At 31.8% G+C, this 15068-nt stretch overlaps 2 protein-coding genes across 2 annotated transcripts; both read left to right on the forward strand.

Moving 5' to 3' along the window:
- The first annotated feature begins 344 nt into the window (after nt 1–344).
- On the forward strand, nt 345–11383 carry LOC130892027 (uncharacterized). The gene is made up of 3 exons (XM_057797208.1): nt 345–428; nt 9501–9577; nt 9761–11383. Exons 1-3 carry the CDS (start codon nt 405–407, stop codon nt 10884–10886), a joined length of 1227 nt encoding a protein of 408 aa, XP_057653191.1. The 5' UTR covers nt 345–404; the 3' UTR covers nt 10887–11383.
- Nucleotides 11384–11742: 359 nt separating this feature from the next.
- On the forward strand, nt 11743–14867 carry LOC130892032 (pyrroline-5-carboxylate reductase 3). The gene is made up of 3 exons (XM_057797214.1): nt 11743–12062; nt 12123–12813; nt 14671–14867. The coding sequence occupies exons 1-3, from the start codon at nt 11963–11965 to the stop codon at nt 14744–14746; spliced, it is 867 nt and encodes a 288-aa protein (XP_057653197.1). The 5' UTR covers nt 11743–11962; the 3' UTR covers nt 14747–14867.
- The last annotated feature ends 201 nt before the right edge of the window (nt 14868–15068 follow it).

Here is a 15068-nt window from a genome sequence, read left to right on the forward strand (position 1 = left end):
AGTGTAGTCCTTAAAATATATGGAATTGATCATTTTCATAAGTTATCGTATAAAAAACTTGTTATTTGCAATTATTGGAGCTATGATTATTTCAAAGTTTCTCCGCCGCTGGTGTATTAATAAAGATCATCAATAATCGCAACCGAAATCATGATCAACAACACGCAGCGAGAGTTTTCACCGTGGCCGACGCATACGAAGATAGTTCTTGTACCTTGGCCTTGTCTTGAGCAACTTCTCGAGGAACTGAGTGAGGGTGTTGGAGAAAGCAATTCGCGCTAACACCCCACTATGATACAGCGTTCTAAAAGCATATATAGACTAAGTTGTTATCTTAAAAATTCGTATTTTGTTTGTAGCTGTGTACTTCATATTTTTTTAGCCCATTGCGGCTCCTTGACAGGATGCCAAGTTACAGGAGCCTTGTGGTTAGTGTCATTTATTTTTTATTTCTATCTTTTTAATTGCTCAGTTATTTATATGTGATCCATAGAATATCAATCAAGAGGTGTGAGTATATAATAATAAATTTATGTTGATTTTCACTTAATAATAAATATTTTTTTTGTTTGTGCGAAATTTTTTATACATCTTTTTATACTTTGCCGGTGCTCTGCTACGTTCACGATATTATTTTCTTTCTTATTAGCTATTTGTCTACATTTGTTAGTTTTGGTTCTCATTTTCATCTCTCAACAGGCTTTACATACTATTTTTAACAATTCTTGTATCTCACATTTACATGTTTCAAATGAACTCCTATTTATAAAGTCTGTGATAGATTTCATTCAAAACTCTTCCCTTACATCCTGATTCTTCTACATATTTTTGTTACTACCTTATTTTTTCTTAATTAGTTCATTTCATCTACTTGCATTTTGCTTATTTGTTTGTCATAATCGAAGCTTCGGATCCATCCAATATTAATATATACATCAAATTCAAAATATTAATTCTCTAATTATCAGAAAAATATCTGTCAATACGTTAAAATATTTATCTATGTTCAATTATTTAATTTATTTATGTATCTTGTATTCCTTCTTTATCCATCACTACTCCTAGATGTTTATTATCGTCTATTTGTTCGTTGCCGTTTTCTTTTATCCTGTTTCTTAACGTTTTGTTTATTGTGGGTATATAATGTTGTAACTGTTTTTCTGTGTTTGAAAATACGACTATGTCATGGGGTATTCTGAGATTTGGCAAATATATAATATAATAATAATAATAAATTTCTCTAGTTTCTTATTTCTTAGACCTTTTGATATATTTATGCTTCTAAATGTACTGGATTTTAGGTCTCTTCTGTTTTAAAACAAGTTTTCCTCAATAATTCTTAAAAGAAACATAAAAATTGAAGTTTCGACTTTTATTTATGTATTTATCAGAATATTTTGACTTTGACTTTAAGTCTTTATGAAAATATTTTGATAAATACTTAAATAAAAGTCAAAACGTCAATTTTTATGTTTCTTTTAAGAATTATTGAGGAAAACTTGTTTTAAAACAGAAGAAACCTAGAATCAAGAACATTTAGAAGCATAAAAATAATAATACATATAAAAAATATTAATTATTCTTTTTTAAGAAAGCAAGTCATAAAATTTTATTACAGTCAGAAATATTTAGTAAAAGATGTGCCAAAGCCCAAAACTTAACTTTTACAAATCACTGTTAATCTAAAACTGCAAATTTTTATAATCTAATCAAACTTCCAGCTATAATGAACGTCTAAGAATTGATCTAATTCTTGACCTCGAAAGTTAACTATTAATTAAATGTAACAACTAATATTTGTGTGTAACAAACCATCAGTCATATTACTTATTAACGATCAAATATTTGATGGATTTAATGATACTACAACAAATAATCATCATTTCCTATTTTCTTTCACTTACACTTTAAAAACGCTCCCAAATAACCCAAATCGTATGAAAAAACTAATAGTTCATTGTTGGGTTAGCGGGTGCTCAGGGGCCGTTGCGAATATAGACCTTCTGATAGGCCCGTCGTGTCCCACTTTAAACTGCTTATCAGGCACCTTAGCTTGAAACTTTCAACGTCACTAGGCAAACTGTGAAGCTTAACCAAGTGTGAATGTTTGAGTGATGGGGCCTTACAGATTATGTGGTCTGTAGCTTCTGCCTTTCCATGTACCAGTAGCTTTCAGGGTTGTCCGTGATACCTATATTATGATGATGATATCTTAGATGACCGTGTCTGGTAAATAGGTCTATATAACTTTTCGCGCTTATTTAAGAAGAGCAGTTGATTGGTAAGAGAAACAGAAGACCTATCAACTTTGCTTGTCTCATGCCAGATGTTTCCATCCATCTCCGCAGAACACAAACGATATGTTAAACTCTCAAAATGAAAAAGAGCACGTGTTTCATGAAAAACCAAATTTTGTTGTAAAAGACACGATATCATTAAAATGGCGTTTCCATCATAATTAAACACAGATTTTAACGATGTTGTAGCTTTCACTTTTTATGAAAATTTAATGAAAATATTGAAAATAATTAAGTGGTATAATTTACCGCAAATTGGTGATACTACCCGGCAATCGATATGGTAATTTACCACTAATAAAAATATTAATTATTGACCAGTAAAAAATCATACTTGGTCAACGATTTTGAATATTAAGGTATCAATTCTTTGTACATTTCATAATAAACTAATAGCGTGTTTCCTTAATGGACAGAAAAATATAAATCACGTATTACTTAGCACTTTGTGCATCGTTTTAATTGGAATTGAATTTCAAATTTCTCTTTTCAATATCATTGTCTCGCGTTTCTATAAATTTCTTAAGATGATATTGTAGAAACTATTCGTTTTGTTGAGGTATTCATAATGACACGAGGAGTTAATTCAACTTGTATAATTTCTTTCTTAATTTAAACATGAAACGTAATTTCAATTGTTTCACGAGCACATTCATATGATTGAAACAATTATACCTGATAGTTATAGACAATTATTCAGTCGAAGACAGTTAATAACATACTTGTTGAATTTTAAATTTATTAAAAACAAACTCATTATTTGTGCCGTAGTATAAATACATAATAAGAATAAAAAAAACACATTACTGTAGATGACTATTGTATTTAGTTTTAGAATATTAATTGATGTGACAAGAATTGTCCTAATCGATATTTGAAGAAAAAATAAAGTTGTTCTGCTTTAATAGAACTAAACCGACGTAAAAGAAGAAATACGCCAGTCGCAGCTATGACTGTCCCATTTTCAAACTATAGTACATAAGTTACTTCGTGTATTGCATTCAAGATATTCGCTAATCCAACAAAAATTACAAACGTTTAATAAATCGTACTGTTGTTATCCAAGAAAAATGTTTACTGGAATTGCAAAAGAAATATTTTTCTTATTTTTTTTAATCCTTTTAAAGCTGACGGACGTTTCCAAATTCGCGTTCACAACCATCATTCACGACTATAAAATTATCGACAGCTGAATTCATAGTCGTTTCAGCTCTTAGAATAGCCAAAAACTACAACAACCAGTGATATCATCGAAAAGCTTCATTAAATTGTACTGGATGACAGTAGTATTGGTTAGACGCATTAGTCTAAGACTGTTGGTATATGAAGAAAACGCATTTATCATATACTCACCAAAGAATTATGCATACGTAAACTATCCGTCATCCGTAAAATGGATGTCGCGTTTGCTCAATTTGGCCCCAAAAAATAACTTCTTCTAAGTCTTATAGAAGCGGTTTAAGCGAAACGATATATAATAACTGTAGATGATATATAGATCTAGTATACTGCTGAAATGAGGCGAAGACAGTAACATCCCTCCGAATAGAGATTGTGTTCATCGGCTATTTTCGAAAAGGTACAACAGTAACGTCGTTACTTGATAAAATGAATGGAGATATGGCAAAAAAGCGACTGCATTTGAAAAATAAAAAGTTCTTTTCCATAAGAATAACGCACCTTCTGACACTTCGATGATAACAATGTTTAAATTTCCCTAATTGCACTTCAAATTGGTTGACCACCCACCGTATTAAACATATCTAGCCCCCTGCAACACTGTCTTGTTTCTAACCTTGAAGTTTCATAGAGATTTTCATTAGACGAGGACATTATTCCATGAGTAAGCGTCTATTTTGTGGAGAAAGACAGCAACTTTTATATGAAAGGGTTAAAAAGATTAAAGCATCGATGGACAAAGGAGAAGTGTATACACTCTAAATGAGACTGTTGAAAAATAAAAAAGCAATACCCTCGTAGATAAATGTGTTCAATACTGCGTCCACACCGGATGATTACGTATAATAGGCACCCATTAGCTTTTTTATTTTACTGGCTTGCAATGATTCCAAAAGCCACAAAACTGGATAAGATGGAAACCCTGTGGGTCTCACGAAAACACCGATTATGCCTGTCTCATTTTTTTCGTTTATCATTCAAGTGTCAGCTGATCGTCGTCCAACTGCCAACTGATCGCCAACGTTCTTTCAACGGCGGTGGTTGATGGTTGTGTACTGATTTTTTTGGTCTCCATTATAATTAACCTTTCATTAAACGCTTTTATGTGAAATTGTTTCATCTGCTCTTTCGTTTGATGATATTACATCACATTAAATATAAATCTAGTGTTAAAATTGATTTGGAAAGACCCTATGGTTAAATTTGTTATTGCTTTATTGTTCTAAACTTGGTTTCTTTTCTAGATTATGCAATTCATTTACTATATGTAGTATTTTTACTACTACTACGAGAATTTTATTGTCGCTTTTTTTGGATGACAAAGTTACTGAAGTATATTTTCCATTCTTTATCCTCTATTTCGTCAGTTGTTACGGGCTTTATTTAGGTATTTATACATTCATTTCCGATTATATATCCATCCTCTATTTTGAATCTTTTTTAAACATCAAATTAATAAAAACTATAATTACTATTCAGACGTTAAAATTAGAATTTTGGAAAGAATATATATTTGGAAAACAGTTTTTAACAAATATTTTAATCAAAACAATTGAAACGTTAAGTTATTGATTGAAAAATTCGTAATATTAGTAAAAAAATATTCACTCTTATGAAAATTCTAGCACAACGCAAATTAAAAACAATGTTGGAAAAAATTTTAACATGTTGCTGATTAAAATTAGACAGTTTTCGTATGATTTTTGGTTACGCATGTGGAGAAAATATTTTTTAATTGATTGTTATTTCATGCGAGTGAAAGTGTTTGCCAATGAACTTGTAAATACGTTAAGTGAATGTGGACGATATGATTATAAACGATTATAGCAACACGCCATATTAAACATCTTTGAAAACGAAGACGAAAGCGACATGTAGATGTTTGTTTCATTTCAGGACTTCTTAATGGGTTGCGACATAACAACAATTTCACTTTTACCGGTATCGGAGAGATAAAACGCTATATATTTTCCTTCCGCGTTTTTCATTCCGGTTCTTCCAGTTAGTATCGGTAGTTGTTATCTATTTATGGTCATAGAATAAATTTATTGTACGGTATTCCGAGTTTTAAAAATTTCTAACATTCAGTTCAAGATTAATGCTATTAATATTTTTTACGAGACAACAGGAAAGTTTTTGAATTATTAACTTTAGACATCGACATTGTTTGTTTAAGATTTAGCTTCTACTTAAAGGTGTCAATTTATATATAGTGATAAAAAGTTATCAAACAATTTCATCTCGATAATATATTACATAAGTATTTGAAGACTTTACATAATAAACTTACAGTGAGTAGTGAATGCACTTCACCAAATGAAATCTGAAAATATTATTGAAATAATAGATATACACACACTATAGTTCATAATCGTAGTTGGGTTAGTGGGAACTTTTGTGCACATAGGCATTCTGATAGGCCCGGTTAAACATTATAACGTCAGTGAGAAAACTATAAGGCTTGCCCAAGTGTGAACCCCGAGCAATCACCGATGACGTGCAACGACTTTGTAAAGTGAGCTACTTGTCTAAAGACTATGCTTACATCTTCTGGCTTTAAATAGCTTAAATGTAAGTACCTTAGTATTTGTTTATAGATTGCCTCGTACTTTACAGAAGCGACAAGAGCTATCGAGAGTTTCTCCGACGTTCTTTAATCAAAGAAATGGCCTTTTCAGACAAGGAAAGAAATCTTTTCGATTGCTTCAGACCTGGGGTCTTATTCCATGTTTCTGATTTCATTTTGACTCGCAATTTGGATTTAGACAGGGGTTAGGTACAAGAGAGGCAAGAGTCGCAACACAGGTCCTTGTACAGAACTGCTATGACCAAAGAAAAAATGTTTGTCTATGCTTCATAGACTACGAAAAAGCTTTCGATAAAGTTAAACATCACAAACTTATGCAGCTCCTTAAAAAATTGGATTTGGACGAAAAAGACATTCGTTGTATCGAAAATCTGTACTGGCACCAAAAAGCGCAAGTCAAAGTAAATCATGGTCTAACTGAGCAAGTTCGGATTCGCAGAGGAGTACGTCAAGGTTGTATATTGTCGCCGCTCCTGTTTAATATATACTCTGAAGCCATCTTTCGAGAGTCACTTGAAGATAGAGACATTGGGATCAAAGTCAATGGAGTCTGGGTCAACAACATACGTTACGCCGATGACACAGTGCTGATTACAGATAATATAGATGACCTACAACAACTAATTAATGGGATTAAACATCAACATCAAAAAAACTAAATTCATGATTATCACTAGGGAAGCGAATACGTTTAGAAATTCTGGAATAACATATAATGGAAATCCTAAAGAACGGGTAGAAAAATTGAAATATCTAGGAATATGGCTCTATGAAGAATGGTCGTCGGACGGTGAAATAAAATGCCGAATTGAACAAGCTCGAAGTACATTCATAAAATTTAAAAATGTATTTACATGTACCGACTTTGATCTTGATCTTAGACTGAGACTTGTGCGGTGCTACGTTTGGTCAGTGCTTCTTTACGGGATGGAGGGTTGGACCCTTAAAGTAAAAAACATCAACAAATTAGAGGCATTCGAAATGAGGGTATATCGTAGAATCCTGAAGATACCATGGACTGCCAAAGTGAGGAATGAGGATATTTTCAGGCGTATCAATAAAGACCGTGAACTCTTTAACATCGTGAAGAAACGAAAGATTGCATATCTTGGCCATATAATGCGAGGCCATAAATATCAATTCCTTCAGCTGATAGTCGAGGGCAAGATTGAAGGTAAGAGAGGATTGGGACGGAAGAGGATGTCATGGTTACGGAACGTGAGGCAATGGACGGGTATACAAGATATTCAGACATGATCCATACCGCTAGAGATAGAGAAGCCATGAAAAATGTGGTCGCGAACATCCATTAATGGATAAGCATTAAAAGAAGAAGAAGATTTCATTTTCCCGCTTCTTTATGACCATGACTTGATGTCTCTTTGAGAAACCTATGAAAGGTTGTGCTCCTATGAAAGGAATTGTTCAGCCTTTTTTCTCCAGATGATCGGCTTGTACATTGCCGGTGTATCTCAACGTGGACAAGTACCCATATAAGAGTAACTTTATTGTTTGCTCCCATTGAGTTTTATGATTCGATGAAGATCCATACTAACTTTTTGTCTATTTTATTAAAATCATGTGCTTCATGTTCATTTCCTATTTTCGAGTCAACAGTGTAGAATACTAATGAGCCTCCTGGAAACGCAATTTCTGTATTTGTCCATTGCTGTTAAATTGTTATTATATTTTTGGTAAAGAATAGTTTGGAAGACATAGTGTCCGTGTCCATATTTATGGGCACCTCACATTCCTTTAGAATACTTAGATGCTCAGTCAGGTCACCGGGCATGAATTTATTATTAGTCTTTAATACTATTTTTCAGGCCAATCACAAACAATATTATAACAAATCTATTAGTTTTGCGCGGTTATTTGGAATTTGTGCTAAATCGCTCTCTACTATCAATAGTCTAGCAGCTCACCTATAAATAGTTCTTTTTATCTTCACTGTTGTTACTTAGGCTGGTCAATATAGGTAGGTAGGTTCTTCTTCTTTTATATAATATCACTATAATTACTCCCATGTTTTTCCTCTTTTTCTTCTTCACTTCTTCGCTGATAATTATATTCATTAATCAGACCTGTCATTTGTTAAAGTTGTTCGATTTTTTTCATTCAGAAACCAAAATAAGTGATATTTCTTAGCGTTTAATGAAATAACATTAAGAAGATATAAAATTATAAACAAAAAAACTTGTTATTTAATATATGAACAATAAAATGCAGGTAGAAAGACTGACCCGAACAAATCGGCGGTCGACCGCCCCTCGGGTGCGAGAAGGGTCTGGCCGCGCAGGTAGGCGACCCGACAAGGAGTTTAAATGGTAACAGGGGAAATCCTATAGCCGGTTTCCTCAGAAACATACTGTATATGAACTCATATAAAACTCATTATTAATACTTTCATTCATATTTACATCTAGCGAATTTCCTTTAAACATCCTCAATACTAAAATTTCCGATTTTCAGTATAATACTGAACATGATTTATTTAAAAGCAGAAGTAATGAAAAAGAAACGGTCAAAATGACGTAAATAGAATGTATGAAAAACATTGTAATAATATGTAATAATAAAATGATTTAAAAATGTGGTTTCATTTTATTTTAGTGGAAGAGGTCGTCTAAGTATTTTCCATTGTTTTTGTGAGGTATTGAGTCATGCAGATGATATTCTAATACCATAAAAATCAATTAAATTGGGAGGAAGTTTCTGATAAAACAATAGTCCGAAGTTTACTCAAGTTTTTTTAAACTGCATGAAGTAAAATTTGGTCCTGAAACAAATCTTTTGTTCATACGAAATGTGAGAGAAGTAATGAGCAATGTTTTCATCTTCATAGTAGTTTCCTATTGCTGTTATCCATCAGAGAATGAAACCTTATTTATTTTATACGTTTTTATACGCTCGTTCACAGTCTTTCGAATGTTCTCCATTTCAAAAGGACGTCCTACATAGACATGTTTCAATTTCAGAAGAAGAAAGCACTGAAATCGAGATTCTTGGTCAATGGAAATCCTCTCAACAAGATCAACGAACGTATGTCTTCGATTGTCCTTCTGTTCAGCTGTGATGTTCTTCGTTACTATTTTAGTTCAAATCTTATGATTCTTATTTCCTCTTTTAAATTTCTAAAAAACCTGATGTAAGTAAATTCCATCATAAGATTTCGAACTAAAGCACAAATATTGTCAATACAGACATGACCTTGACAATTCTTTAAAAGTTTTACAGAATATGAGAAGAATAACGATGCAAAACTAAATTGAGGTCTACTAGCCAAACATTCACAGACTTCACTCTGCTCTATAGAGTCACGTGAAATTTTACTTTTAGTCGCCTAACTTGTTTATTCAAAGAATATATACTAGATGTTCTTTTTTATTGATCCAAAAGTAATTGTTATTTATTGATATATATTTCTCATTTCACAGGTCACTATTTGGACACTAACGATAATCACTTTATCACAAAGTGTACCAGTCGAGCACTCAGTTGCTACAAAAAATAAGTAAGTGCTTCACTATAGATAATAAGAAAAAAATTGGTAGTAAAAACAAAGTATTTGCTTTAATAATAAATGCATCATGTCAATTATCAATTTGAGAAAATTTATACCAACATATATCCGTTACAAATTTCTTTAATTCTTATTTATTTGCATAAAAAGTAATCAATTCTTTTATTATTTTAGGACAATTCAAAAAAGGGGTTATGACTATACACCAGCAGGAGTAGGTAACGATTACCTGGACAATGGCTTTGACACCAGTCAGTTGTCGCATCATGTAGATCAAGCTCTATATCATAATGATCATCATAGCTTCCACGATGTTTATCAAGATCTTCATAACCACCATGAAGTTCACGACGACCATGATCATCATCATCATCACGATCCAGGATATTGGAAGAAAAAAGTGACATGGAAGAAAGCTTGGAAAAAAGTTTGGAAAAAAGTACAAAAACAAGCTTGGAAACCTGAATGGAAGAAGATTTGGAAACCGATTTGGGTACCAACAAAAAAACCAGCTTGGAAAGAAATTAAGGTACCAGATTGGAAGAAAATTTGGAAACCCATTTGGGTACCTACAAAAGTACCAGCTTGGAAAGAAATCAAAGTCCCAGACTGGAAAAAAATTTGGAAGCCTATTTGGGTACCAATAAAAGTACCAGCATGGAAAGAAATACAAGTTCCAGATTGGAAAAAAATATGGAAACCTATATGGGTAGATGTACAAGTGCCAGCTTGGAAAGAAATTCAAGTACCTGCTTGGAAACAACTGTGGGTTCCGGTTTGGGTAAAAGAAGCAATACATGGCAAACATTACTTAGGCAAAGATCATGAAGGAGCTGAAATCATTGCGCACGACCTATGGAAAAAGAAAATGATCTGGAAACCGGTATGGAAAAAATATTGGAAACCTGCACAAAAACAAATTTGGGTAACACAGAAAAAACTCGAATGGAAAGAAGCATGGAAACAAATATGGAAACCAGCCAAAAAACAAATTTGGGTAACGGACAAAAAGTTAGAATGGAAAGAAGCGTGGAAACAAATTTGGCGAACGGAAAAGAAGCAAATTTGGGTTGAAGATAAAAAACTTGAATGGAAAGAAGCATGGAAACAAATATGGCGAACGGAAAAGAAGCAAATCTGGGTTGCAGATAAAAAGCTTGAATGGAAAGAGGCCTCAAAACAAATTTGGGTACCTTATTGGAAAGATATTTGGGTGCCGGATTGGAAAGAAATTTGGAAACCTGTCATCATCCAAGAGTGGTTCCCAACGCCAGATCACCATGATCACCATCATAGATAAAGAAAACTCAGTTGTAATCAGAAATCCCGTTCATAAAAAAAAGGATAAGACACCCTTAGAATTAAAATTATGGTACAATTAACTCTTGGTAAATTATATATAAAATACCTCTAACAACAATAGAAAACTGTTAAATATTTTGTGAAAAAATATGGTGAAAGTATTTGGAAAGAAGTTATTCTTCTTTTAATTGTTGATTTTATTAAATAAGAGGTATTTTCCATATTAGTTTGGCCCAATAATTTCAGGGTGGTTCATCGTTACGTTTCAATAAATGAACATTATTAAAACATATAGTTTTAAATGGGAGCTACCAAATGTTTATAACTAATTTACAAGATACACCAAATTCGGGGTTATCTGAGAATCTAGGATTGTATATAATATGAAGCATGGTATTAATAATGTATAAAAGTTAGACTGATCGTTGTAGAGCTGTTTGTTATTTGTTATTCGTTACCTGTTATTATTAATGTAAATAGATTAAATTATATTATTATTATCATTTTATTTTTCCCTAAGTGTAAATAACGTCGTTATCAATTCTTCACAATAAAAATAAAACTTTTATTTTTTCCAAATAATAATGAAATAAAAAATCGTGTACAGTATAAAAAAACTCGAAAAATCTGAATACCCACCGAAACAAATAAAATCCGTGATATTTCATTCTTTCCAGGCCAATTTTTGAGAGTTCGCATTTGGAATTGTTACGATTTATGCGCATTTCCTTCGAACGTATTTTTCTATTATTTTTTAGATAAGGAATTCACCGTTGATTTTCTAAAATATTGTGATAATCTTGAAATTAGAATTCACTATTCATATTTAATAGATCCGCAATACGTAATTCAATAATGTATTTGGTGTCGCCTATACAGAGTAGTACTCTGTATGCTTATAATTACAAAATAAAAGGTTAACCACAACAAAATATTGTGAAAGAGACCTTTTTTTTATTTTAATTGTGTGTTAAAATAGTTAATTGCTATCATTTGATGATACTTATCATTTAGAGCTGACGTCAATAGTTTGTTTCTCTTTAAAAGTTTTAAAAATATAATATTGCTAAAAAAATGAATGATGAACAGAAATCTAAAAACATTTCTCAAAAGATCGGATTTATTGGTGGAGGAAATATGGCCAAAGCAATCTGTGAAGGAATTGTAACAAATGGTGAATTAGTCTCGTTTCATTTTTACGTTTTATATGAAAATTTGTTTCGTTGTTTTCCAGGTCTAGTAACATTTGACCAAATTTACGTGTCAGGACCACGTCTTAAACATCTAGGTTGGTGGATCGGACAAGGCTGTAACACTTACCAGGAGAATGAAAAAGTTGTCAGTGAAGCTGATATTATTTTTATTTGCGTAAAACCCCATATATTACAAACAGTAACTAGCGAACTTAAATCTACATTTTCAAGAAATAAGGAGGTACTACCATCAAAATTGTATGTTTCAGTTTTAGCAGGAATATCTCTAGAAACTTTAAACAAAGAACTTGAATCATTACATGGAAGAATTATACGAATAATGCCTAACACGTCAATGGTAGTTGGAGAAGGTTGTACTTTATTGAGTCCAAGCTCTTCAGCTACTGATGCAGATAAAGAACTTGTAAGTGGAATTATATCTGCAACAGGATTATGCAAAGAAGTACCAGAAGATTATATAAATCATCTTGGAGCATTAACAGCTAGTGGATCAGCTTTTATTTACATGGTTTTAGAAGCATTAGCAGATGGAGCAGTTAAAATGGGAATTCCTAGAGCACTAGCCACAGAATTGGCAGCTCAAACAATTTTAGGTGCAGGAAAAATGGCAAGAGATGCAGGAAAACATACTGCTCAATTGAAAGATGAAATATGTTCACCTGCTGGTACAACAATACAAGGAGTTCATGCTTTAGAGAAACACGGGATCAGGTAAGTGGTGATTTAGTTATCAAAAGATTCAGTTTTTCATTAATCAACTTATAATGACATAAACTTCATGTTTAATCATTTATTATTGTGGAATATAAAATGAGAACTAGGTAGGTCTTAAGTTGAACCATGAATTGTGGATTCAAAATCATCTAATTTCTTGTGGGGAAAATCCTATTAAGGAGGTACAATATTTGTACTACTATCAGAAGTTTCTTCAATTCTATACAAAATATCTTTATTGTGTACAGAAACTTTTGGATAACCAAGATGTTTCTGTCTCTCATTAATGATTTGTGTATTGCTATTGGGGCATTTTGTCTGCTGCTTTATATGTGGTATTTATTTATGATTACCATAGTTTTTGATTTCTAAAATCCTGACAAAACTTACCCATAATTAAATGATTGTCGGCTATTTCTGAAAATACATATGCCATTTTAATGTAAACAAAGTTAAATCTCAAATATATATTATTGTTGTCTAAATGTGTCTTTAGCTAAATCTGCTTGTTAAATTGATATGTAATGTCTATTAAAAAATGTTTATATCTCAAGTACCAGTACAATACCTCTTATAGACACTAGGATGCAAAAAAAGAGAAAAAAGTAATGTGTTTAATTAATGATGCCACAATTATCACTGAATCTGTACACACTCAAAAATTTCTATCAGTTAAGTAGAATTTAACTCACATTTAACAGCTTACAATGATTTTAACATATTTTTTATGTAAATTTCTATAATCATTAAAAAAACACGTGTAGTTTTGCATTATATGTTGAAGAAGTCACAAAATTATCACTTAGCAATTTGATGACTTCAAAGTGTGGTAACTTGATTCATACTAAATATAAATTGATATTCCTCATTTTTAGATTTGTTATTTACACTGGAAAATATATTTTCTCTCCTTGTAACATCCAAAATTTCAATCCATTGTTTGAGTATCATTAGTAACTATAATGTATAACAGTCTTTATTTAATCTACTTCTCAACTCCTTTTCTATGAAGGCGACTTTACAGATCCCACCTCTCCTTCATGTTTTCTCAACCAAAATTCTTATCACTTATTTTTATTTATATATATATATATATTTATTTATTTAATTCTTATCTTATCAAGAGAATCTACCAACCATTTAGGCTCTATTACGTTTATTTTTGTAGGGTTATGAAGTAATGCACAAAAAACTTCGTTTTTTAAAAAGATGTAGAAATATGTCAACACTTTATTCTACTCCCAGTCTTTTGACATAAATCAAAAAAAATAAAACGTCACATTTATCCAAATTATGAGATCATCAATACTTTTTTAAAATAGAAAGCTAAATTTTGTCACATTATTTGGTTAATCTTGTGTTCCTGCATTATAAAAACTAGTTAAAGATGAGATCTCGTTGTATTTAGTCTTCAAACTTGACTGGTCAGTTAACGTAGGCCAGACTTATTGAATGTTCCTAAAAAAATTAAGGGCGGTGAAATTAGGTGACCTAAATGGCTACTCCATTAATCTGCGCTCTCCAATCAATCTTCCTCCAAACTGGTTATCCAGAAACCTTTGAACATTAAGACCATAATGTGGTGGTGCATCATCTTGCTGGAACCAAATTCTGGGGGATCCAAGTTTTTCCTATTATTTGGATCCGGAAATGCCTCGATTAGGTCTGGAAGCACTGCCTTACAAAGAAATTCCAAATATCGTTCAGGTGTTAGATTTCTGCAGAAGAAATACGGACCAATAAATTTTACCCTGGCGATTCCTGACGATGAGCACTCCTAAGTTGGTTAACCCTCATTGCAATTTATATATATATTCATTTCTAATATTTTGAAAGATATTATTTTCTTTACAGAGCTGCTTTTATAGAAGCTGTTGAAGCGACTGCAAAAAGAGCTGTGGAAATAGAAATTGCAAATAAAAAAATTTAACTAATCAAAATTATATGAAGATTCAAGTAAATTAATTCTACAGACAGATTTTATATAGCAATATTTGTATTTTATTTTTATATTTTTTGTTATGCTGCAATAAAAGAATATTTTAATTGTTTTTGATATTCTTTTGTATGTTACCTCTTAAGGATAATTCTTAGTATTTTCAATGTTAATGTTTTGAAGGAATGAAATTTTTTCACACGCGATATTCATTTATATATAGGCAACACAAATCACGTTATGGGATTGATTATAAAAGAATCTAGAGGGATGCATATCCTGTTTTATCTAATTATGTTTATTACTCTCTTTAGGA

The sequence above is a fragment of the Diorhabda carinulata genome, chromosome 3, assembly GCF_026250575.1.
Source record: "Diorhabda carinulata isolate Delta chromosome 3, icDioCari1.1, whole genome shotgun sequence".
In the NCBI taxonomy this organism is placed as follows: domain Eukaryota; kingdom Metazoa; phylum Arthropoda; class Insecta; order Coleoptera; family Chrysomelidae; genus Diorhabda; species Diorhabda carinulata.

Bases quoted from the DNA above. Each gene is read 5' to 3' on its own strand.
- LOC130892027 (XM_057797208.1), top strand. From the start codon at position 405: ATGCCAAGTTACAGGAGCCTTGTG. The intron at 429-9,500 runs GTTAGTGTCATT...CTCATTTCACAG, and splicing joins CAAGTTACAGGAGCCTTGTG to GTCACTATTTGGACACTAAC. The intron at 9,578-9,760 runs GTAAGTGCTTCA...TTATTATTTTAG, and splicing joins TCAGTTGCTACAAAAAATAA to GACAATTCAAAAAAGGGGTT.
- LOC130892032 (XM_057797214.1), top strand. From the start codon at position 11,963: ATGAATGATGAACAGAAATCTAAAAACATTTCTCAAAAGATCGGATTT. The intron at 12,063-12,122 runs GTGAATTAGTCT...GTTGTTTTCCAG, and splicing joins TGAAGGAATTGTAACAAATG to GTCTAGTAACATTTGACCAA. The intron at 12,814-14,670 runs GTAAGTGGTGAT...TTTTCTTTACAG, and splicing joins TTAGAGAAACACGGGATCAG to AGCTGCTTTTATAGAAGCTG.